Here is a 24,718-nt window from a genome sequence, read left to right as displayed (position 1 = left end):
CCTTCCACCCCCCAGGACTGGGCGCAGGCCAAAGCCTGGGAGCCCCCACTGCAGGCCTCCATGCAAGCTGGCCCAATGGGGTGCAGTCCTGGGCACCCCTCTGCCCCCTGCTAGCAGCCCCATGGGGTGTGCCATTGCCCCAGTAGAGGGGCACCCACCAGACTCCTAACGTACAGTCCACTACCCCCATCCAGCACCCTAATGGCATGGTCCATGACGTGTTCTCCCTATCAGGACCCAGTGGGACAGTCCATTATCACTTGACCCCCCCGTCCAGAGATCCAAATGGCACGGTCCATTATCACCGCTCCCCATCCAGAGACCCAAATGGGACACGCCATTATCACTGCTCCCCCATCCAGAGGCCCGATGGGACAGGCCATTATCAGTGCCCCCTCATCCACTCCCAAGGGACTCGTCAATCCCACACAGAACCGTAGTGGAACCGCCCCAAGGAACAAACTGTTCTGTCTGCTCCCCCCCATCCCTCGTCCCAATGGAACACTCCCATTGTCCCGCTCGTCCAATCCTCGACCGCAGCGATGACGCCACCCCAGCCAGGCGGCAGAGTGGGGGGCGGGCTCACGCTGAGAACGCTCGACAGCCTTTGGTCCTCAGTCTCCTCCTGTAGCGTGATCGACAGGCACCCCTAGCCAACGAACAAGCGAAGAGAGGGGTGGGCTCGAGCTGGGGCCGAGCCTGCCACCGTCGCCGCCATTTTGTGTAGGCCGCGCTGAGGGGGAGGGGCTGCTGCTGCCGCCGCTGCTGCTGCCGCCGCCGCCGCTGCTGCTGCTGCTGAGGTGGGGCTGGGGCTGGGGCTGGGGCTGGGGCTGGGGCTGGGCCGGGGGGGCCGCGAGGGGGGAGGGTAGCAGGGGGCAGTGGGGCGAGCAGTGGGCGCTGTCGGGGAGGGGTTCGGACGGCCCCACCCACGTGCCTGCGGGCCCCGGCTCGGGCGGGTGTCACAGGGGGTCTCCCAGCGAGGGCCCGGGCTGGGCGGGGAGAGGTGCCACAAGGGCTCCGCGCGCACCGGGGGAGGGTGGGGGCGGGTAGGAGGACCCATCGGGGGCCTCGGGGCTGCGGTGCGGGGTGCTGAAGGCGTTGGGGGGCGCGGGGCAGAGGGCTCCCCTCGGCGGTGCTGCTCGGGCCCCGCGCCGGGTCGCTGGTGGGGCGAGGGTTGCAGTCGGCTCTCGCCGTTCATAGCATCCTGCCAAGGGGGGCTGAAAGGACTTGTGGAGGTCACATCTAGTCGGATCCCCCGCTCCAAGCAGGACCAGCCCCGCCTGCCCCATCCCAGCCAGGGCTTTGTTGAGCCAGGCCTTAAAAGCCCCTGAGGACGGAGCCTGCGCCGCCTCTCTGGGGAGATTGTTCCAGCGCGGTGCCGCCCTCTCTGTTCAGTTGAAAGCGGGACACAAGCTAGCCCCACAGAGGTGGCGGCCATGCCCTTCGAGGCCAGCCTGCTGCCAAATGTGTCCAGCACTGCGCGCGTCTTGGGTCATGCTGGCACCGGGGATGTGTACCAGCTGCCCCACTGCAGGGCCGATTCCCTGAGGAGCCCAGGTGGTGTGTCCTGGGGGGTGTTCAGCATCCTCCCTGGGGCCTGTGACTGGGCCGACCAGAGAAGCTGGGCATGCTCTGCTTCTGCTCCCATTGTCAGCTGCCCTGAGCTTGTTGGGAAGGGAGGTATGCAAGCCAAGCAAAATAGGTTTCACATTAAACGTGGACCATCTTTGTGGGTTTTTGCTGTTTTCTCCCACTGTTGATTCCGTGAAGGTATGGCACGATTTGATTTTAGCTTGCAATGAATGAGCTAACTGCATGGTAAAAGTAACATCTGTCCTTGGCCAAACAGGGCTGTGTGGGGCGGGGGTGTCTATTGGTTTGCAGAGGTGAGGGAACACGGCCCTGGGGTGAGCGCTTCTCCTGAATGTCTCCCCCTCCTGCCTCCCGCCAGGCCGTGCTGAGATGGTGAAGCTGTTCATCGGGAACCTGCCGCGGGAGGCGACGGAGCAGGAGATCCGGTCGCTGTTCGAGCAGTACGGGAAGGTGCTAGAATGCGACATCATCAAGAACTACGGCTTCGTGCACATCGAGGACAAGACGGCGGCCGAGGACGCTATCCGCAACCTGCACCACCACAAGCTGCACGGTGTCTGCATCAACGTGGAGGCCAGCAAGAACAAGAGCAAGGCCTCTACCAAGCTGCACGTGGGCAACATCAGCGCCACCTGCACCAATTTGGAGCTGCGCACCAAGTTCGAGGAGTACGGCCCCGTCATCGAGTGCGACATCGTTAAGGAATATGCCTTTGTGCACATGGAGCGGGCTGAAGATGCTGTTGAGGCCATCCGGGGCCTCGACAACACCGAGTTCCAAGGTGACGCAGGGCAGGGCAGCCTCCACTAGGACTAGGTAGCGCCAGGAACAGGTCAGCTGGAGGGGCCCAGTGGGCTTGGATGAATGGACAGTGCCCTGGGCAGGGGAGGGGGTTGCTAGGGCCTCGAGAACAAGCATGCAGAATTGTTTGGGGAGGGGCAGGGGTTGGGATCTGAGGAATCAAGGTTTAGCTCTAGATGCTTTCAGCCTGGGTGTGTGTTTCACTTCCCAGGCAGGTGAGGTCACTCTGCCTGTTCTCTGTGCTGGGTCTCGAGGGACTGGGAACAAGGAGCTATGCAGGTCCTTGCAGCTACTGCTTGGATGTACTAAGGGAACGAGGGACATTGGCTGAGCTGTGCCAGGAGCCGGGCAGCATGGTCTGAGGTGCCCTGGGCTGCAGGCGGAGGTGGGGAAGGCTGGGGTATGTTGGTGCCCTGCCTCCAGGAGTGCATGGAGGTGAAGCCCTGCACTGCCCAGGAAAGCGGGAGCTGGAGAGCCTTCCCTTCAGGGGACCTGCAAGCAGCCTAGTCGGCCTCTTTCCCTGAGGGGTGAAGGTGGCCTGGAGCAGGCTGCTACACTCGCTAGGAGGCTGAGCTTTGCCCGTCTTGAGAGATGTGTTCTCTACTCCAGTGGTTCTGCAGTCACCTCGTGAGGTGGTTGGGGGCAGTTCTAGACTTTGGGGTGTTTGTGCCCACTCCCCTTTAACTTGAAAGCAGGCAGCTGTTTGAATAAGAATCCTTTATTAAAGATCACTCACCCTTGCTCCCCACTGGAGCACTGAGGCCACACTGTAGCTTTCCAGCACGGTCAGAGAGCACTGGACTTGCCCTCTTGCCTTCCCTGGGCAGCCTAGAAGACTCGGCCAAGGCACTGCATAACAGCCAGGGGGCCACCAGCAAGGTTTTTAAAATGTTCTTTGTCTGGTGCCTGTTCCAGATGCCTTAAGGGAGGAAGTTTGGGGGGGGGGGGTGCGGCGCAGCCTGGCCTGTGCAGCACACAGGCAGCTGCCTGGCCACAGGAGCCATTGGTGGGGGGTGGCATGCAGGACCATGTGGTGGCTGCAAGGGCTAAGGCAAGCCCTCCTTACCCAGGCAAGGGGGCCATCCTGCCTTTGAGGTCCCAGGGATGGCACGATGCTTCACTCAGCAGGTTCGTTGCATCCTTGCTTGTCTCCCGCCCGTGGCCAATGGGCCCAGGAATTTAATTTCTTTTTATAGGGGCTGGCACCAGGCAGTGGAGCCTGCCCATGGGTTTATAGCAGAGCACTGAGTGTGCTCGTTAGCTGCTGTGTGCTAAGCGGAGGTCTCCATGTGTGCCTGAGTAGGTCGATGAATCTGGGGACTCAGTAGGGTGTCTGGGTTAACGTACATGGTGTGGATCAGCGCCAGGCCGGCGCCACATGCCAGCTGTCTCTGTCCTGGTAGTATAAGGGCCATCTTTGTACCGGTTCCAGCACTGAAGGCAAGGGTGCTGGTAGATGGCTCTGGCACCCATCCTTGGACATCATCTTGCATCTCCAGGGGGAAGCTGGACTCCATCTCAGGGCTAGAGAGGGCACTAAGGGTGACGTGGGCTGGCCTGACCATAGAGTGGGGGGTGGGGCTGTCTCACTTGGGAGGTCTCAGGCGGGATGTGCCAGGACCACTGTTTGCTGGTGCGCTGGGTGTGGGGAGCGGGCATAGGGCTGTACCTGCCTTGTTAAGGAGTGACATCACCTGCTGGCTTGGTGTATTACATCATGGCCTGTGTGGTCTAGGGACACCCCCCCCCCCCCCCCCCCCACAGGGGACTTTAACCTGGTGGGGGGCGGTGCTAGGGCAAAACAAGCTGAAGCGCCCAAGTTGCTTTGGCCGTTCAGACTTGTTAAGAAGTGATTGTAGCAGCATGAGGTCCCTGTGGCGAATGAATGGAGCCCCTTCCCAGGTAGAGGACATGGGCAGAGAGACCCCTGGGTGAGCTGCGTTCAGTAGTTTGCTGCTTCAGGCTTCGTGTGCAGTGTGATCCAGCCCTAGCCCCACACCTGCAGCCTCTCCCTGTCTGGCCTGCTTTCAGGCATGTAGTCCCCTTCCCTCTGGAGTACCTGGCAGTGTTACCTTAGCACTGGCTGCCGCCTGGTCACTCCAGATAAGTCTGAGGTGGGACGTTGCTTTCTGCCCCATGCAGCTATGTGGAGGGAGCAGTGTCTCGAAGACGGGGTTCCTGCATTTGAATGGGACCTGGAATCTCTGTCCCTGGGCACCTCTTGAAGGGAGGGGATGATCCCAGAGGGGCCAGTGCTGTGCGGTGAGAAGGAGCAGGCCGCTCTGATTCAGTGTGGTGCAGCCGGAGGCTCCTCTCATCTCTGCGTCAGTGCGTGGCGATCATTAAGCTGTGTTGCTGTGCAACCAGGCACTTGAGAGAATTTCAGCAGGTCACGTGCGCTCAGGTTAGCCAGGGTTGTTGCTGCTGCCTAATCTGAATGTGGCCTCAGGCCCGGAAGGTGCTCGTCCCCTTGCTCCTTCAGTGTCTGTCCTCAGTGTGATGAGCACCCCAGTGCCTTTCTGGAGGAAACTGCCAAAGCTGCTTGGTGTGTAGCCTGTGATCTGAATTCTGCGTGTCCAAATGTACTATTAAAGTGCCCTTTGCAGCCCCAGAGGTACAGCATATGAGAGCCAATGAGTAAGCCACCGCCTCTGCAAGGTAGGGCACACACTCAGCCAGACAGGCAAGGATGACAGTAGCCCAAGGAGCTACTGTGGAGGGGTGCCTATGCCACAGGGAAGGAGAGCAGAAAGGGCAGCCTGCTGTGGCCCCTGTGCTTAGGCACCTGGATCCAAAAGGCTCAGCCTTCAGAGCAGCTCCCTCTGACCCAAAACCTTGCATCATTTCCCCTTGCTGAGCAGCGGCGATAGAAAACCATTCGTGCCCATGCCTGCATGTAGCCCTGCGCTCCATATCTGTCCATCAGCTTCTGCAGCCTTTCAGAACAGGCTTCTGGGAGGTACAGAGGAGCCATCTCAGGACAAGCTTCCCCCTTCTGCCTTCTGATATTCCCTCCTGGGCTTGGGTGGCAGGCATGCAGTGCCTTTTGTCTAGCTGCTATGTGGACCACCAGGCATCGGCTTGCAGTGGGGAGAGCTTATCATGTCTCTGGGAGAAACAGGCAGGGCTGGGAACCCCCTTGGTAAGCATGTTGCTGGTGGTCAGGTGGTCAGTGCTGTGCGGCTCCTGGTCTGTGCTGCAGTCCTGCAGGGCTGCCCCCGTGGCTGCAATGGCGACTCACCCCCTGGTGCTCTTGGGGTTGTGCACTTTTCATGCAGGTAAACCTCGATCCAGCAGGGAACCCAGATGCTGCAGGACATGCAACGTGAAGCTATCAGCTAGGCAGGATGCTGGTAGCCTAGAGACCAGACTGGCGGTTCCGGGGGGAAAGCCGTTGGCCTTGCTTTGATGTTTTTAATCTGATTTCTTCTGCTCTGTCTTTGTAACAGATTTTTGGGCTTCCCGTGTGGCGGCAGTTAATTTATAGCAACCCTTCTTGCGTCTGTTTCTTAAAGGCAAGCGGATGCGCGTGCAGTTGTCTACGAGCCGGCTCAGGACCGCGCCCGGGATGGGAGACAAGAGTGGCTGCTATCGGTGTGGGAAGGAAGGGCACTGGTCTAAAGAGTGTCCAGTCGACCGCCCGGGGCAGGTGCCTGACTTTACCGAGACCTATAACGAGCAGTACGGAGCAGTGCGCACTCCCTACCCCACGGGCTATGGGGAGACCATGTATTACGATGACGGGTACGGAGGAATGGTCGACTACTACAAGCGCTACCGCGTGCGCTCGGCCTACGATGCCTATGCAGAGCAGACCATGGCCCAGTACTCCCAGTATGCCCAGTACTCCCAGGTGCAGCCCACGGCCATGGCCGCCGCCACCACAGCCATGGCCAGCCGCCTCCCCACCACCCTAGACCCTTACGATAGAGCTCTGCTGCCCACCCCGGGCGCGGCGGCGGCCGTCGCCGCAGCTGCCACCGCTGCCGCGGCAGCTGTGTCCTCCACCTATTACGCCCGGGATAGGAGCCCCCTGCGTCGCACGGCAGCCGCGGCCACCACCGTCGGAGAGGCGTACGCGTACGACCGGAACCAGCTGTCCCCAGCGTCGTCGGTCACGCGGGCGGCCTCCCTCTACGACGTGCAGCGGTTCGGGCGGGATCCGTACGCGGACAGGGCGCGGTACTCTGCGTTTTGAGCCGGAGGTGAGCGTGCTTTCAGGTCTGGTTCATAGATGTCTGTCCTGGGGCTCTGAGGACAAGTGCAGCAGATTCTCTGCTTGCGTGTCACTTGTCAAGCATTGAAGTCTGGGTCTTTAAAAGCCATAATAACATGCCGGGTCCTCTTAGGTCTAAGAAGGCACTGTCCAAGGCAGAGGTGTGGAGGCGAAGTGGGGTCGAACACAGACGTCCTGCCGGTTTCTGAGGTGCCTGTCAGCAGAGCTCTTGGTACACAGTGTGCGTAACGGACAGGAGTGTACAAATTTGGGGCGGTGCTTTGTCTCCCTCGACTATCAGACAGAAGCAGCCATGGCGGGGAGGGTAGTTGGGCCAAGGGCACCCTGCTTTGTGCAGTTAAAAGCTTGTCAGCTTGTGCTTGGTCGGTCTGGCTGCTGAGAGCCTTCCCCTCTTGGGGAGATTGCAGCGACGTTCATTCTGACCTCGGGCTATGGCACACTGGTAGGGGGTTGCTTTGGGGCCCAGACTGCCAGGTTGCAAGCAAGTTTCTCCTGGCTCTGACTTGCCAACTGGTGCCGAGCGCAGAGCATGGGTGTAGCTTCCTTTGCACCGTTGCCTTGTGCAGGCTGCAGCCTCCCACAGTAGTCTTGTACAAGTGGGGTGAGCTGACATAGTGTAGCATGGAGCAGATGAGTGCACCCTGTATGGAGCCCGCCAAGATACTGGGTTGCTATCTTCCTGGCCTGCAGCACCCTAGATGCAGTGCAGTGCTTGCAAAATGTAGGTAGTCGGGGGCAGGTCCTAGCAGGAAAGCCTGAGCGAGAGCTTGGGGGTGAGGGGGATCCATGGCTGTCTAGCACAGGTTGTGACCCTGCTGTGGCCACAGTGAGTTGCTGGAGGAAGCCCTGCACAACTCTCAGCTGATTTACCTGAGGTCTGAGCATAGGCTGGGCTGCTTTTACAGTGTGGTAGAGATTGCTTGTTTGCTGAGCCCTGCCCCTTCCCTTCCTGGGGCAAGTTAGGTGTGGGGGCATGAAAAGGCAGGATCCTGCTGGGCTGGAGCAACACTTTGAGGTCCAGCATGTGCAGAGGTGCTGAGCCTTACATGGGGTCAGATTCTGAAAGGTGTTCTAGTGCCAGAATCCAACTGTAGAGCACTGTGGCTATCTATGGTTCAGGGAGACAGAAATCACCAGCCTCTAGAACAGAGGTTCCCAACCACCAGGGTGTAGCCTGGTACCAGGCCGCAAAGGGCTGGCTGCCAGGTTGTGGCACAAGCCCCCTGCTTGGACCCCCGTCTGTCTGTCTGGGCAAGCGGCTTCCGCTGTGTCAGTAGTCATGCATGGGATTAAAGCTGGGTGGCGGGGCAGCCCCAGGAGGGAGGCAGCCGGCTCTGCCACTCCTGTGCCAGTATACAGTAGTGGTTCCCAACCTCTTTTAGAAGAGCAGGGCTTTAAATCCTGCCCCCCCTTTTTATTTTTTTAAAACCCTTTTTTTAATTGCTAAAAAGCAGAATTTTTACAAAGTGCCATGTTCCTGTCTGCCCTCCAAGGGACTTGACTGGGGTCACTTCACAGCTTCAGCTCAGTCTCCCAGTAGGATTGAGATGGCCGATCCCTCAGGCAGAAGTCGCAAGCACAGGAAAGCCTGAGCTGGGCCCAGCCAGGAGCAGCCGCAGAGGCACCAGATCTGCCTACAGCCCCCGGACAGTGCTGCACCAGTCAGGCTAGGAAGGCAGGGTGAGGACTAGAAAGCCTGCTTTAGACAAGAGAGAGCGGCTCTTGCTTTTGGAGTAACTCTTCAGAGCGCAGCCTTTGATCAGCAAGGAGAAAGTCAGACATCCATGTGCAAGCAGCTGGAGCCCTTGGAGGTCACAGGGCAGCGTGACAGTCAGTGTGAGGTGTATTTACCCGTCAGGGGAGCAAACGGGTTCAAGCAGAGTCGCTGCTGGGCCTCGCTCTGGCCAGGACCTAGGAGCAACCATGCGGTCTCGTGAAGCCTGATTCCCTGCCTCCGTTGTGAACAGCAGCCACGAACACAGGAGCCTCTTTCCCAAGTATGCTCTCACACTGACATTGGAGGCTGTCAGGCAGCCGTATGCCCTTCCTCTGCACAGGAGACGCGAGCGTGTGTCAAGGCAGACCTCTGTCTCCGGGCCTCTGAACGAACTGTGCTTTTTATCTTTCAGGTAGGATATTTGCGGCTGGACGTCGGGGTTCCTGTTGCACATGAAATCTGTACCGTGCGTGTCGCACTGCGCTGGGCTGGGCTGCCAAGCGTGCCAGTCGCGTTTGCCTTTAACGGACATGCGTGTTCCTCCCTCCAGAACCTAGTGAAAGCAAACTGCCTAACTTCCCTCTCTATTTTTCAGGCGATGCTTTGATTAGTGTCAGTCTCTCCTTTTTTTTCCTTTTATTTCACTTCCTCTGGCAGCGCAGAGCCTTTCCTGCCCCCAGAGCTACTACACTCCACCCGTAGCCTAGGTTTTGAGCTAGAGTAGTTGTAGTGCTAGCTTGCTTTTTGTTTCCCTTTGGGAGATGTGCTTGGAGGCTGCTGCCTCTAGGGCAGTCCAGTGCGTAGCTTCCCTTTCTGAAAGCATGCGTGTGCGTGTGTTGTAAAGGTGACTAGTCCAGTCTTCCTCAGTACAAAGTGTTGTATCTGATGTGGCCACGCGAAGCTTCCTCCTGTACTTCTGGCCTCTGATGTGGAGTTGTCTTTTCTACCCTGACCATTTTTCTTTTTGGAGTATAAGCTGTGATTGCCCTTCCCTTGGGACTTAAGGGTGGGGGGGTAGGTCTAGCAGTGTTTGATTGCCACTCCTTTTTTCCAGAAAAATAAATGCTTGTAACAGACGGACTGACATCTGTGTCTTGTGTAACCGGGAGGTTGTTGGGGGGGGGGGGTGCATGCACTGGGTTTGGGCAGGGGTGGGAGGAACAGAGCAAAGCTCTCTGTCCCCGCCGCTGCTGCTAGAGACGGAGGCCCTGATGCCTGGGGTGGCATGCATGAGAGGACAGTTGGATGTGGCTCTTTCTTTGCACTCCTTCCCAGAAGTCTCCCATTGCCTGAAGCCTGGAACCGGCCGTGCTCCTACAGCTGCTCAGCAGAGCTCCCTTAGAGATAATAAATGCTACAGAGGGCTGAATCTGGGCAACCACCTCCGCTGGTGGGTGCTGAGCTTGGCTTGGGTTCTTCCTATGGCAGTGAGATTTGACTTGCACTTCTTTGGGTTTCTCTTACCTCTCACATTGCCCAGTGGCCCTCAACTGCTGTATCTGTGCACCAGCCTGATCTCCACTGCTTGTGCCATATCCTTAGTAACACTGTGTACATAGCCTGACTGATCTCTCCCTGCCCCCATAGTACCAGAGCCTGTCCCTGCTGTGGTTGCCTGAGGGTACAGCCTACCCTCCTGGCCTCAGAGTTACTACTGCTATGATCCCACCTTGCTCCCCAAGTTTTATGTTGCTGCTTTCCTCCTCCACAGCCTCAGTGCTTCAAGAGTAAGTTGGAATTGAAATACAAGTAGGCCTTGTGCAAGAGTGAGTCAGTGTGTGTGGGGGAGTGGGTCAGAGTTACAGTACAGCATTCAACCCATCCACAGGCAGGGAGCTGGTGGGCTTTTATCAGGTCTGTCCATTTACTTGTGCACATCTAATCAAACACAGATAAAGGGCAGCCAGGCTCTAATCTCAGAGGGAGTTTAGCCTTTCACAGGCAGTGCAGCCTATACAGGGCATGGTCTTTATTCAGAGAGGAAAAATAAGGAAAGCTATCCAGCAAGCAGTCATGTGCCCCCCCCTCTTATTTGCCTGCTGCTTGCTTCTAGAAAGTCTGATGCACTGTGAGAGGTAGCACGTGGTCAGACCCCTCCCTGCAAAGGGAAAAGAAGGAATTACATGGTTAAATTTCCCCTGAAAAGGGACAGCCCAGCTATAAGGCTCTTCATGATGTTTTGGCACCAGTTCCTGCCTTCGTTCACTGGTAAGGGCAAGGTCAGAGCCCAGGGCTGCAGCTGTAATCTGATGTTGGAAGACAGAGTGGGTAAATAGCAAGGAGGATTCTTTGGCTTGGCTCTGGAGTGCATAGCTTTGGTAGAGGACCACCAGTAGTACTGACATGAACTGGCCTGGCCTCCCTTTTTGTGATAGCACCAGCTTTTCATACCACTAGGATGCTGTGGTACTACTGGGCACTTCCTCCTGCACCCCACTTGTGCAGTTCTACACACCAGAAACATGGTGTGCAAAAGGACATTTTTTTACATTTGTGGAATTCATTGCCACAGCTGGCAAGGGACTGGATGAACCCAATACATAGTGGATGGCAAGGAGGGTACTGAACAGGCACTAGATCGCTCTAGAGGTACCCAGCTCTGTGCCATCCACCCCTGCCAGTGTCAGGACTGGAGGGACCATTGGTCTGACCCAGGATGACATTTTTGTTTTTAACAAAATGTCATGATTTAAGGTGGCTTGAAAGCCAGATACTTCATAATTTCCTAAACCCAGATTAAGAGGATGGACCTGTTTCTTTAGAACGCGCTTCTGAACTACCAAGTCACCCGAGGCAAGGAACAGAGACTGCAGGACAAAGGGGATGTTTTGGATATTTTAATAAACACTCCACCAACAGCAAGCTCTGCACTTGGGCATGAGAAATGCAAAGTTCACCATGCATTACTACTAATTGAAACCTATCCCAGCCCCCCCCTCCCCAAATAAAAACCTAGTCAGAAAGCTAACTACACTACATTGAGCCTTGCTAAAACTGGCCAAGATTTTGGCTTGATCAAAAAAAAAAAAAAAAAAAAAAGCAAATGTTACAATTAAAGGACTAGACAAACAACAGCCTTGCAGTAGAGTCCGTCCAAAAGTCAAGCCATTTTTTTTTTTATGTAGATGACCGATTTAAAGCTAAACAAAGTTGTAATTCTCATCTTGCAAGATCTTCACTCGCACATCCAAGTCTCTGTAACCATTACAGGAGAAACCGTACCGGGGCTTAAGACATTGGAGACGGATCATTTCACAGAAGAGGATCCAACTTGACCTAATGAGTCTCTATGATGAAATCCACACACTTCCTGGCTGCAAAGACCATTTAATCCAAGTCGAAGCTGTTTTATTCCCTCCCACTTTCCCCACCTCATGTAATAGCTTGGACTCATTTTTGAAGTGCGTTTTAAGAAATCATTGAGCAGGTGCTGTAGCAAGCCCTTAAGCCTGCCAGAAAGCTAAGGAACAATGTGCATATAATTAGATTAGCAAAAGCTTAAGGGTGACAACAGCTCAGGCTCTTGTGCACCAGACCAACTGAGACGTCAGCCACAAATGCCTTAGTGATACCAAAAAATGAATAGACACTTTTTGGGAAAAGCTGAGGCATGTCGAATGTTTGTCCATCGAGAAACAGTCCCTTCCTTCTGACCCGGTTATGGAGGGGGACAGCAATGAGGGGAGTCAATCCTGGCTATGGGGGAGCAGTTCAGTAACAGCAAATGTGAATTCTTTGCTATTTTCCAGGGGGGGAGGGCAGGAAAGAGGGCTAGTCCTTGCCACTCATGAGCCCAAAGGCATGGGGAATATGGCTAGTAGCCCCCAGGGGCTGGGTGAAGGATGTGCTGCCCGACACCATTCTAGTCCCTGCAGTTGCTGCCCCAGGGCAGCCAGATATAGTAGCTGGAAGAGCCTGGGAAATGAGATGTCACGCCCTGCACCCCAGACATGGGGACAGAGGGAAGATGCTGCATGTCCTGGCTTGTGCCAAGGACAGCCCAAAGGCAGGAGCCACGAGTGAGGCAGACGGAACACCCCCAGTGTCCAGCCCCATACCTACCACCCCAGCACAGGCCCTCCCCTAGTATGCCCATCCACCCCTCCTGCCCCCTTACAGGTGTCCTAACCCTTTCGCTCCATTTCTTTAGTCTCCCTAGTTCTATGCCGCCCATTCCTTTGCTACACGCCATCCTGGAGCTGTACAGCTGGCCCCTGCTTCCTCTACTCTATCCTCATACCAACTGCACACTCCACCCTGATCTAACTCTTGCTGCCAGAAATTCAACTTCCTGGGTAATGGCACAGTCCACAGGAGCCCTGCTCGAGGTACAGTGTGCCAGGCAGGGACTTGTGCCTCTGAAACACAGATTTGCCCCCTACCAGGAAAGTATTACAACAGGGATGATACCGCTTTGCCCCCAGCTCTGTTCCAACCATGAACGCTCGGGGCCAGGAATCTTATAGTCTATTCAGCTGCATTATGCAGTACTGAAGGACACAGCCCTGGCCCCAACCCCTCTACTTCTCCTTCTAGGGTGTCGGTGACCCCACGTCCACCCATTTGGTGGATGCACGTGGTAAAGCCGGGGTCCACCTTTGGCATCAAGGTGATGCCAAAGAAGAGCGTTAAGAAACAATCCCTGAAACTGCTTAGTGGAAAGAAGAAAAAACACGCCAGACAGCCGTTTCTAAACTGTAAAGAGCCCAGCATTTTATTCAGTCATACAAAAACTCGCTCCTTTCTGATAGATTGAGTCTAACACCGCGCCTAATGCAAACTTAACACGGGTGAGAAAAGAAATAAAGAAAGGGTTTTCTCCACATTACATAAAAGAACACTTGCTCTTCTGTTCAGAGACAGCGCAATTGCTCGGGTTATAAAAACAATTTGGAGCAATAAATCAGACAATCCCAGCTATTGGGAATCCTGCCTGAGAGGAGACTGTAGGTTACTAATAGGGCCTGAAGGCGAAGCGACAGGAGTCGTGAGCAAACAAAAATAATAATAAAAAATTATTTTCACGGACGCCCTGGCACTCTTAACACTACGGAGCCAGAAGGAATCCCGCGGCTAAGGCTTTGGCCTGGGAAAGCCCGCGGCACGGAACTTCTTCTTGAAGTCGTATTGTAAAAACTCAACGGAAAAAGGCAGCTGAAAAACCCACCTCCCCTCTCCCCACCCAGAGCAAAGGCCTGGAGAATGCCGACTGCAGCCGCAAGTTCCAGGGAGCCCTTGTGCTCCCGCCTGGACCCGACACCGAAACCTTGAACCGAGTGACACGAGGGAGCAGAGCCAAAATAACAGCATGTTGTGACCCCTGAGAGAGCGCGGGAGGGAAAGAAACGCAGCGAGTCTCAATGAGCACAGAACCGAGCGCGCGCCAGCCTAGCGAAGACGCAGATTGGCTTGACACTAAGAGCGTGTCCCAGCGGGGAATGTTAACCGGTGCTACTGCCCCACCTGGGACGGGGACCCCACCTCCTACAGGCGGCGCTGGTAACTAGACTGCAGCCTGGCACTGGGCATATAATCGCCATAGCCACCCGAGTAGCGGGCGTAATCGGAATGCGCTTCTGGAAGGCGGCGATAATCCATCGGGGACCTGGTGGGTGAACGACGGTACCCGAGCGGCGAGTCTGCTAAACGACGGTAATCTGATAGGTCAGATAAACGGCGGTCAGAACCATACCTGGTCGAGAAAAGAGACAGGTGATGAATAAAACACAAGGGTTAGGACAGCGCCCGCTTGGCATCCCTGTGGCAAGGACGGCAGCCACACAGCCCAAGTGCTAGCTTGTCTGGCCAGCAAGACCCCGGCGGCTAGGCAGTGCTTTCCACAGCAGCTCCCCAAGTCGCTGTCTCATTTCAGAGAGGGACAGTTCGCTCCAGGGACATGGGCAGCTCAAAACCAATCTTCCCAACACATGAGGAAACAAGTGCTGCGATTTCCCTAAGGCAGCCTGGCCCCCTTCCCTGCTTTCAACACAGACAGCAAGGAGACCCCAGCTGAGCTCAGAGAGGTGGAATCGGGGCACCAGGCCTTTTAGCTCCAGAGCACTGGTTTAAAACCAATCCAGGTCAGTGGCAATGGTCTCCTCCCATTCCCAGAGAGGCATCTAAGTTATGCCACCACCCAGACGTGCAGGGATTGAGTCCTTTGCTTGCAGTCTCCAACACCCGAGCATATGAAGCAACAGAATACCTGCTGGACTACCCCCCGTAGGGGGCTGGCGGAGCAGAAAGCCAGTCTGTCAGTGTAACGAATCAGTTAAGTAATGCCTCCCCCCACCCCCTGCAGCATTTCCATGACAGCAGGTTAATTTAGCCCATCAGCAGGGCGTTGTGTTCTCAGAGGCGGAGGCCTGTCCGCATATGGCTGTCTGCAGGGCCCCAAACTGCACGTGGCAATGCCCGGGCAGGTGCTACATATGTGCCAGGCACTGCCCCCAGCTCAGCTGCATACCTTTTAGCCATGGCGGCCGACTTCTTGTAAGGGTCATCGTAGCCAGCACTCCGCGGCGGGGACAGGCGGGTGCGCTCATATGGTGGGGCGGCGCCAGCAGCCTGAGACACCCCCAGGTACGCATTTGCCTGCTGCCCATCGTACGCAGACATGGCCTGGGCTCTGTAGGTGGCTGCCATGGGGACAGAGGCAGACTGCTGTGCCGCATACGCGGCGGCCACCGAGTTTGATGCCTGGGCTCTGTAGGAAGCGCTCAGGGAAGCGGAGGCCTGTGCCTTGTAGGAGTCGTTGGTGTACGAGGCTGCAAGAGTGGCGGCAGCGGCAGACTGGGCGCCATAGGCGGCTGAGAGCGCAGCAGAAGGCTGGGTACCGTAGGAAGCTTGGAGGCTGGCGGCAGACTGGGCGTTGTAGGAGGCCGGGAGGCTGGCAGCGGGCTGGGTGCCATAGGAGGCTGAGAGTGCAGCTGTGGGCTGGGCCCCATAGGAGGCCGAGTGGCCAGCCACAGCCTGGGCACCGTAAGGGGCTGAGTGGCCAGCCACAGCCTGGGCTCCATAGGAGGCATGTGTGGCCACGGGCTGGGCTCCATAAGAGGCCGACAGCGCAGCTCCAGGCTGGGTGCCATAGGAGGCTGAATGGCCGTCCATAGGCTGGGCGCCATAGGAGGCTGAATGGCCAGCCACAGGCTGGGCGCCGTAGGAGGCTGCGTGCGTGGCCACCGCCTGCGCCCCATAGGAGGCTGAGTGGCCTGCCACTGGCTGGGCCCCATAGGCAGCCGCATGCGTGGCTGTGGGCTGAGTGCCATAGGAGGCTGCATAGCCAGCTGTGGGCTGGGCTCCGTAAGAGGCGGTGTGTGTGGCCGCAGCCTGGGCGCCGTAGGATGACGCCAGGGTCGCTGCTGACTGGGCCCCGTAAGAGGCTAGCTGGGAGGCAGCAGGCTGGGCACTGTAGGGGGTGGCAGCCTGGGCACCGTAGGATGTGAGCGAGGCGGCCGTGGAAGGTGTGCTGGAAGCACCCATCGCGACCGAGGACTGGTTTCTGTAGGCGTTTCCCAGCGAGGCTGAGGGCTGGGCCCTGTACGCTGCAGCCTGCCCAGTTGTGGGCTGGGGTCTGTAAGACATGCCCAGCGACACGGAGGGCTGGGCCCTGTACGTTGCACCCAGGGAAGCAGATGGTTGGGCCCGGTAAGATGCTGGCTGCGCTGTCATGGGCAGCGAAACACTTGCGAAGCCAGCTCTTGTTGGTGACCGCCGGATGGGGCTTCTGTCCCTTCCGAAGTAGGAGGGGGACGTGGGCCGCCCCTGGGAGTCGAAAGTGGAGCTGTTGGCGCCAAAGCGCTGCTGGTAGTTGTAGAGTGCAGACCCGGCATACCCTGCAGGGGTTGATGCAAAGGTGGGGTCACCAGGCCGCCGTGGGTCCAGGCCTTCAATTTTGGGCTGGAACTTGTCCCTAAAGTCCATGCCCACTCTCTTGTTCTTGTCCAACATGGCACCCACCTGTGGGTTCAGCCCGGCCCCCTTCTTCTGCACGTTGGTAGAGAGCTCCACATTGACTCTTCTTCCTTTCACCTCCTTTCCATTGAGGTTTTCGATGGCAACCTTTGCATCAGCTTCGTTCTCCATGTGAACAAATGCATAGTCTGATAAAGCAGCAGACAGAGGGTTATCAGTGAGGGAGAAAAGACAGGTTATTACAGGATCCAACACGCCCCGAGGCACGTGCCTCTCTCTCTGCGCTCCTCTGTCTGCAACACCTTGGCCCCCCTAGCCAGCAGGAGGAATTAAGGCCACAGGAAAAGCCAGCTGCTGCTACAGGACCGCGTCGCTGAGACATCCACATCCCAACCCCAACCCCAGCGATACCCGCCAGCACGTCTGTCACTGCACAGTCCACAAACGACCGCGTGCTACCAATGGAGGCGTTGCCGTTCCCCTACCGGACACCCACCAGCTCCTGAAGGCTGTTTGTGAGGCCTGCAGCAATTCCCAGCTGCTGCAGCTCAGGTCCGATTTTACTCCCTGAGCACAAGCCACCAATCACCCTAATCTAGGCTTGCAAACATGGGAAGCCGCTATATTTGACAATGAGCAGGAGTAGGGGGATGTGCATCCAGCAGAAAACCTATCAGCTCCACAGACCTACATCCCTCCTGCACCTAAGGTCCACGGACCAGACCCCATCAACCTCAGGATTCTTACACCCCATGGGACATGGCAGCCCTGGATACAAAAAGCGCTCCCGATCAGAACGGTTCCCAACACCTTAGCTGTGTAGTCGGGGGACCCAAACTGGGGGGTCCCCTGACCCAAACTGGTGCCTGAATTGGTGCCTTTCTGCCCAGAGCAGAAAGCTGAGCTCGCCCACCCCTGACTACATTAAGTACTCTGTCTGCTCAGCAGTGAGGCTGCAACATCCCTGGCCACCCTGGTCCATGGCCACTGCCATCCTGGTGCAGCCTACAAGTCCCACCACTCGAGACCAGGCTGCTGTGGTCAATGAAAGTAAAGGGAATTCTGCGGTCTGCAGCCCTGAACTGCCAGACACCCATGTACACAGCTGCCTCGTGGAGCGCAACGCAACGACAGACCTGACTGCTCTAGCGCTTCCCTGCTTGCCACCCACCCGAAGGTGCCCGCGGCATTCCTGGGACACGGCTCTACTCTCCCTGATGCTGTCATGCCCCAAGAAGGGAAGCCTGAATCCGCAGGATGTCACAGCAACCAACAGTGCCTGCAAGGGACAGCAGTCTCCACAAGCCTGGCTGGACCGGGCCCTGCTACTTCTCCTGCACAGGCCAGTCTAAGGAGACTAATGTGTTGTACTCCCATGTGCAGCTCTTTCATTCTGGGAAGGGACAGAGTAGCAATCGCTGCCGGCATTTTCACTTCCCGAAGCCAGGACCAGCCACCCTGCACAGGAACTCCCACCTGAGGACTTTAGTGTACTGGAGGAAGCCCTTCTCAGGCATCCTCTGGGCTGAGGAGCACAGAAGGACCATAGTAAGCCGCTGTTTCAGTGCCCCATCTGCTTCACAAGCAGATGAGCCCAAAGATGGCAGCAGCCGAACAAGGGGCTGAAGCCATACTGCCTCCACCCCCTACTGCTCTGAGACCATCCTTTGCGCCCCCCCCATTGCCCAGACCTCTTCCAAGGTCCCTATCAGGCTAGGCCAGCTTCCAGTGATCCAGGCAGCTATGCAGCAAAGGCGCCCTACTGCTCAGGCAGGCGAGATCTGCCTGGGCCTCAGACTGGGGGCTCCAGGCTTGCCTGGCTGTTGGGAAGCTGCCAGACTCTGTGCCCTGGATCTCCGAGCGCATCCATGCTAGGAAATGGGGCCTGGGCTAGGGGAGCCATCTCCCAAAGCCCCTTCTGGAGCGGAGCGAGGAGGCCGCTTGCCCTGAGGAAGAAGAGAAGGTATTGAGATTATGGGAGGAGGGAGGCTGGCTGCACGGTGCTCCGTGGAGGTGGATTCAAGTGGCAGTGAGGCGCTAGGAGGAAACGTTAACGTGTCACAGAAGGAAAAAGCACGGAAAGGAGGTGAAAGAAAAGGTAGATGTAGAAGGCAGGAAGAAGAGAGGACAGGGCCGCAGAGGCCTGCTGCTACCCCTGTGCTAGGCTCGGTGGAAGGGCCCACTCCCAGTACCCCGCTTACACCCCCAGCATTGCACTAAGGGAACGTGGCCAGCACCGCAAAGGTGGGTTCAGCACCAGGTGTGCAGGGTAGGGAGGGATGGCTGGGCTGGGAGGAAGAGGTAGCCCCCACATCACAATTCACAGTGGGTCGGCACAGCCCCTGGCAGGTGTCTCTGCCTCCCTCGCCCCCACAAGAGCTCTTTCCTTGGTTGTGCTGGCAGTCATTGAGCAAAGGGCTGTCCAGAGCCAGCAGGCACATTCTGTGCTGGTTCCTGTCTCGGGGGCACCCCTGCTGCCTGCCACACACCCATAAGTCCCCAGTAAAGAGTGAGGTAATGTCAGTCTCCAGCAGTTCGGTTCAACACTGGTGTGTGCAACACCGGGTCTAGGATGTTAGGAGGCGACGCAGGGCACGCGGGGCCTTCTCACTAGCTAGGCCCAGCAGGAAGTACAGGTACCTCTGACAGGGGCTCACTGCAGCCCAGGAGCTGGAGATCCCCACTGTACGGGTGCAGCGAGGCGATCACATACGAAACTTTGGGGCCAGCCCTGCCCTTGCTAGCCTCAGCTCCAGGCCTGCAGCCCAGAGTCACCAGCACTGCCATTTAATGCCACCAGAGACACCGGTATCACTTAGGGACGCCCATCCTTGCTGTGGGGCCCAGGACCTACAGCAGCAGCCAGTCTCTGGCACAGGACCCCACACGACAGGCACTGTCTGTCTGGGGTCATCTCCCACCACAAGCCTCCCCGCAGCTGTGTTCCCCCTCCCCCCATCCTTCCTGCGCAGCTGGGAGGAAGGAGCTGTAATCTTCCTCTTCCCCTGCCTCCCACGCACTTCTCCTAACAATTACCAGTCTCTGTAGCTCTTCTCCCCTACTATTATCAGCATCCTCCTCTCCTGCCCGAGAGCACATGTTTGCACCACTTACGGGTCCCATTTCACCAGAGGCCCATACAGCAGGGGAAAGCTCCCAGCTTTAGGAGAATGAGCCCAGGCTGAGGAAGACTCGTCTCTGGAGGGGTGGGGTATGGTGGGAAAACAGCAGTTGAAAGAGCCCCCCGCAGGTTAAAGCAGGTGAGGTAGGAAGGGGTGTTAGGCGTTGGTATCACATCAATGCCTGTGAGAGCCCTGCCTGCCTGGGAGCAGAGCACTGTCCTTCAAAAGGACAGGGCTGCAAGATAAACCTGCCCCTAGTAAGGCTGGGACCCCATAGGTAAGGGGATAGGCCCCTATCCAAGCCGGGTGCGGTGGAGGGTTTAGGTCCCTGCTGGCACGATTTGTACAGATGACAGGACTGCCATATACCAAAGGCATAGGAGCATACCCAGGGCATCCCCAAGAAATGTCAGTACCCCAGGGAATGGGAGAAGCAGGGACAGGGGAGTATAGTGGGGCAACCCATGGAGGGCTGGTACCTTCCCTGCCTTGTGTTTGCTGCACGCTGTATTGACAAAGGAGACTGGGGTCTTGATCCTGGGGCCAGAGATCTCGCATACAGGTCAGCATACTTGCCCCTTGCTGGGGGCATATGTGTGTGTGTGTGTGTCTCTCACCCCAGGGGATGTTACCTTTGACCCTGTTGTACTTCCACAGCAGTTGGGGGGGAGGAGTCCCAGCCAGGAGTACTGGCAGGAGTACCTTTGACTCCTCTCACTCATCTCCACAGCAATTTGGGGGGAAGGGGAGGGTCCCAGATCAGGGGGTGCAGTACCCTGGACTATACTGCACCCTGACAGCAATTCATGGGCATGACAGGGGACCCCCAGCCCAGGAAGTGTGGTACCTCGGACCATGTCGCACTCCAGAAGGGCTGGGGGGGCGGGGGAAATCACAGCCTGTATGAAGTGGTATCTTTGACATCCCCCCCCTCCACCTTCACACATTGTTCTGAAGTGGCGAAGTGGCTCACAGCTGGGATGGCCCCGGGCTTTCGACCACACCACACTCGCAGTGGTTCAGAGGAGGGGGAGGGGTACTTTTCACTTTATCACATACACGCACGGCAGCTTCTAGAGAAGGGGGTGCGGGACTTTTCACCCCATTGCTCTTGCACAGTGGCTGGGGGGTGGGAAGACAGGGGGTCCCCAGCCAGGGGCCAGGTGCGATACCTCCAACCTCATTACGCTCCACTGGGGAGGGAAGGGGGGGGTCCTGCTGGTGGCGGCTGGTCCCCGTGACCCTGCTGCCCTCGCACCGAGGTTTGGGGTAGGGGCAGCACTTTTGACCCCATCGCACTCACATAGTTGGGGGGGGAAAGCAGCCCCCTTGATTGACCCTGTTGCCGTTTGGGTGCTGGGGGGGGAGCTCCCAACCAGGAGGCATGACGACCCCTCCACACTTACATGGCAGTGGGAGCGAGGAGTACCTTTGACCCCGTTTTTTGGGGGAGAATCTCGTTTTGACCCCAACCCCACTGCGCTCGCAAAGCAGTGGGGGGAGGGGTCTGCACCTGGGGGGGGCTACCTTTGCCCCTGCCGCACTCCCAATGGCGGGGTGGAGGGGGGGCGGGTAGGTAGGGCCGGCAGGTATTTTGGGAGGTGGGGGGTACCTTTGACGACGTCGCACTCGACTACGGGCCCGTACTGCTGGAAGAGCGTGCGCAGCTCCCCGCTGGTGCAAGCGGCCGAGACGTTGCCCACGAAGATCTTGCAGGTGTGCGTGGGGCGCGGGCGCGACGGCTCCACCACGACGCGGCGGCCGTGCAGCTGGTGGCCGTTGAGCTGCGCGATGGCGCGGGCGGCGGCCGCCTCGTCACGGAGGTGCACGAAGGCGAACTGCTTCATGAGCGCCACGCCCAGCACGGGCCCCGCCGCGCCCGCAAACAGCTCGGTCAGCTCCTCGGACGTCGCCTCCTCGGGCACGTTGCCCACGAAGAGCTTCACGCCGGGACGCATGGCCGCGGCCCGCCTCAGCCCTCGCAAGATGGCGGCGCCTTTCCCCTCCCCCTTCTCTCCCGCCGGCGCGCCAAATCCCCGACTACGCCTGCGCAGCGCCTGCGCACTAGGGGGAGGGCCCGCGCCACCGCCTCGCGCTTGCGCAACCCGGCGCCTCCCTCTCGCGCCTGCGACTCAACGGTCGCTGGGCGGAGCCTGCCGAGAAAAAAATAAAATAAAGGGGTAGGGGCAGATTAGAGCGCATGCGCCGCCTCCCCAATGGCGCACAGCGCTACTTCTACAACACGCCCCTTCAAGGGATAAGCCACGTCCACTCTTAAAGGGTCCACAGCGCGGTCTAAGGAACAGGGAGCAAGCCTCAAATCCCGGCCGCCCCAACCCAGCCCTCCCCTCCCCACTGGCACTGCAGCGGGAGGGGGCTGGAGCCCTGGAGCTGATACATCCCCTGGGGGTGGGAGGAAGCCACTGCTCCATGCCTCAGTTTCGCCACCCGGCCACTTAGTGACCCGCCAATGGAAGCAGGACAGGGAGAGAGAGCAACGACATTAGTTTTATTCACCCAGAGCTCCCAAGCTCTGAGCTTAGTGCAAAAAGAGGCACTGGAGAGTGCCCCAAGAGCCGCAAGTGCCTTCAGCAAAGCAGCGTCAGAGACAGCGAGCCAGGAGTCAGGCCACGGGCTCGAGGCGGAGGGCAGGATTCGGGAACAGAGGATTTGGTCAGGGGTTGAGAGAACAGATGGATGGAGAGATGTGCAGTGGAGCCACGGTGGCCGGGACCCTAGAGGTGCGGGGCTGGCTGCCCGGACACCCTCCTGCCTGGCCCCGCCATTGGGCGGTCCCGCTCCTCCCAGATGGTAACACCGTCACAGGCGCAGATCTGCTTGGGGTTCTCAAAGAGCCCGGCAGAGCGGGCGATGATGCCGCAGGCCATCCTGGAGGGGAGAACAGGGCAGGAGTCAGAGGACATGCACACTGTGCTGGTAGCCCCACGCCCCCCAGCACCCAGCTCCCAAGCAAGAGCAACGTCCTAATGGTCAGGCCTATGCCCTCCCCTCCCGGAAGCTGAGTCCCCCCGAACCCAACACCGTCTGCGCCCGGCTCCTCACCTCTCGCCTGAGTTGCCGGTGACTTTGGAGAGTGGGTGGGCACCACGGCCCAGGTCATCCTCGCCCGCGTCCACCACCAGTGAGCGCCCAATTATGTCCCAGACCTAGTGCAGGGCATGGCTGTCGGCATCCCTGGCACGTCTCCTCCTCGCACTCCAACCCTAGCCTGTGTCCTAGAGCCAGGGATGGCAACGCCAGCCCTCCAGGGAATCCCCACTAGGTTCACTCAGTGAGGAAACTGCCGGGAAGGTGATCAAGGGGACTCAGTGATGTGCGCAGGAATCCCTAGGGAACTCTGCCTGTGGGCCTTAACCCCCTACTTCTTACCCAAAGGACATCATGCCCGTTCCCAGTCTCAAGCTGCATCATGTCTGAGATCATGGGCTTGTGGGCTCAGACCCCCTGGGAAATGGCAGGAGAGCCAATCCCCAGAGCTGGGGAAGGGGCTGGGCCTACCAATCCCAGGTTGCAGCCCTTGCAAGGTGGGGGGCAGAAAGGAGGACCCCAGAAGGCCACGGCCCCCTCACCTTCAGGCGGGCATCTTCCAGGCGGAAGGTGGCCCTGCCATCATCATCAGCCATCACATTCCCCAGGTCCCCAACGTGCTGGGAAAGAAGGAGTCAGACTCTGGCATCAAGCTTACCTGGGTAGGCATCCTCTGCAGGGAGCTGGCTGGGATCTCCCAGCCCTGCCTGCCTGGACACAGTGTTCTCTGCTAGCTGCCCCCCACCCTGCCCCACATACACGCCCCCTTGCCTGCGAGTGAGGCACTCACCCTGTGCTCATCCAGCGGACCCCCATGACACTCCGCCTCTGGGTTGAAGTGTTCCCCACAGCTGTCGAGCAGAGGGAGGAGGCGAGTGTGGGGTGCGTGCTGCTCAAGAGGACACAGCTGGCGGGCAGGGGGGCAGGTTGATGGGGACCACCCCCCGTGTATGGTACGAGGACTGGGCACCACCTCACCTATCACAGGAGCTGGTCAAGTCCCCGAACTCATGGACATGGAGTCCATGGGGGCCTGGTACCAGCCCGTCGATGGTCCCCTCAATGAGGCACTTCTCCCGCGACACCTGCAGGAACCGCACCACTCCCTGCACCAGGCTGGGCCCTGCCATCATGGCCACCGCCGCCCCCAGGTTCTCTAGGGGAGGCGGCAGTCAGGGGTCGGTGGCCGCAGCCCTGGTCATGTCACTTAGCCCACATTGTATCCCTTGGGGAAGCCTGGGGATCACAAGGGTCACAGAGAAGCGCCGGGGGGGCCAGTGTCCTGGCCCCAAGGTACTCACGAGTCACGCTGCCCCCCATGCCCTTGAGCACGGCCCGGCGCCCTGAGCTCTCCAGCAGCCCTTTGACATACTCGACCCCCAGGCTGGTCTCCAGCAACACGCTCTGCGTGTCCAGGCGCACGTCCAGCACCCGCAGGCCTGTGGGGAAGAGCCAGGCGTAGGGGTGAGAGCGGCAGCGGGCCCACGGCAGGGTCAAGAGGTGGGGGGGGCACGTCCTCACCTGGGACCCCCTGTAAGGAGGCACCAATGGCGTCCACACACCCCTGGCATCTCATCTGCACGGCAAACTCCAGCTGTGGAGGAGGGCGGGGCGTCAGGCCCAACCCAGGCGGGCCGGCCTGGAGCACACCCCCGAATGTGGGGACCCCCCCCCCAGACTGACTCCCACACCTAGGGAAGGGGTAATGCTCCCCCTTCCGACCCTGCCCCCACCCCGGGGCAGCGACCGCCCCAGTCAGGGCAGCAATGGGTTCCCCCAGCCGCCGCAGCCACCTGGGGCAGGAGTGGTGCCCCCCCCCCGCCCAAACGGGTCAAGATCACGGCCGCCCAAAACGGAACAGGATACCGCCCCACCCGGAGCAAAACTGGTGCCCCCCACACGCCCTGGGGCAGGAGCAGAAGCAGGACACCTCCCCCACCTCCATGGGGAAGGAGTGATGTCTCCCCCCCCGCCAAACCGCGTCAGCATCAACCCCCGACCGGGGCAGGAGCAGGAACAGGACACCTCCCCCACCCGGGGCAGGAGCGGGGCCCCCCACAGTTCGGGGCAGGGGCAGGGGCAGGGTCAAGTCCCACCCGCAAGCAGGGCAGGAGCAGTACAGGCTGAAGCGGGGTCACGCCTCACCCGGCAGCTCGAGCCCTCCCCCCCAGGCCCCGCCGCCATGGCTCCCCCCTTCCCGCGGCGCCGCCCGGACCCCTTTCGGGAACGCACTTCCGGCCGCCCGGAGCCCGGCGCCCAGCCGGACCCGCCCCCGAGCCACTTCCG

The 24,718-nt window shown here is 58.8% G+C and overlaps 3 protein-coding genes across 9 annotated transcripts; 1 reads left to right on the top strand and 2 right to left on the bottom strand.

The window, feature by feature from the left end:
* The first annotated feature begins 643 nt into the window (after positions 1–643).
* Positions 644–9,425, top strand: LOC149860501 (RNA-binding protein 4-like). The gene is made up of 4 exons (XM_090055107.1): positions 644–800; positions 1,952–2,374; positions 5,910–6,599; positions 8,761–9,425. Exons 2-3 carry the CDS (start codon positions 1,963–1,965, stop codon positions 6,590–6,592), a joined length of 1,095 nt encoding a protein of 364 aa, XP_089911233.1. The 5' UTR covers positions 644–800; positions 1,952–1,962; the 3' UTR covers positions 6,593–6,599; positions 8,761–9,425.
* A 1,940-nt stretch (positions 9,426–11,365) lies between these two features.
* On the bottom strand, positions 11,366–21,406 carry LOC149860500 (RNA-binding protein 14-like). The gene is made up of 3 exons (XM_090054975.1): positions 20,997–21,406; positions 14,815–16,450; positions 11,366–14,040 (listed from the first exon to the last, which is right to left on the bottom strand). Exons 1-3 carry the CDS (start codon positions 21,340–21,342, stop codon positions 13,833–13,835), a joined length of 2,190 nt encoding a protein of 729 aa, XP_089911101.1. The 5' UTR covers positions 21,343–21,406; the 3' UTR covers positions 11,366–13,832.
* A 466-nt stretch (positions 21,407–21,872) lies between these two features.
* On the bottom strand, positions 21,873–24,635 carry CCS (copper chaperone for superoxide dismutase). Of its 7 annotated transcripts, none has more exons than XM_090055139.1 (8): positions 24,578–24,635; positions 23,954–24,026; positions 23,734–23,871; positions 23,411–23,588; positions 23,223–23,283; positions 22,975–23,052; positions 22,448–22,551; positions 21,873–22,273 (listed from the first exon to the last, which is right to left on the bottom strand). In XM_090055139.1, the coding sequence occupies exons 1-8, from the start codon at positions 24,614–24,616 to the stop codon at positions 22,120–22,122; spliced, it is 825 nt and encodes a 274-aa protein (XP_089911265.1). In that variant the 5' UTR covers positions 24,617–24,635; the 3' UTR covers positions 21,873–22,119. The 7 variants fall into 7 exon arrangements, with proteins under 7 accessions (XP_089911265.1, XP_089911268.1, XP_089911266.1 ...); XM_090055142.1 differs by having other exon boundaries at positions 24,529–24,614; XM_090055140.1 differs by lacking the exon at positions 24,578–24,635 and adding an exon at positions 24,372–24,488.
* Positions 24,636–24,718: the final 83 nt, after the last annotated feature.

The sequence above is a fragment of the Crocodylus siamensis genome, chromosome 6 (assembly GCF_052110815.1).
Source record: "Crocodylus siamensis isolate JL-2025a chromosome 6, ASM5211081v1, whole genome shotgun sequence".
In the NCBI taxonomy this organism is placed as follows: Eukaryota; Metazoa; Chordata; order Crocodylia; family Crocodylidae; genus Crocodylus; species Crocodylus siamensis.
Note: the sequence above shows the minus strand (reverse complement) of the source record. Positions and strands in the feature narration are given on the sequence as shown.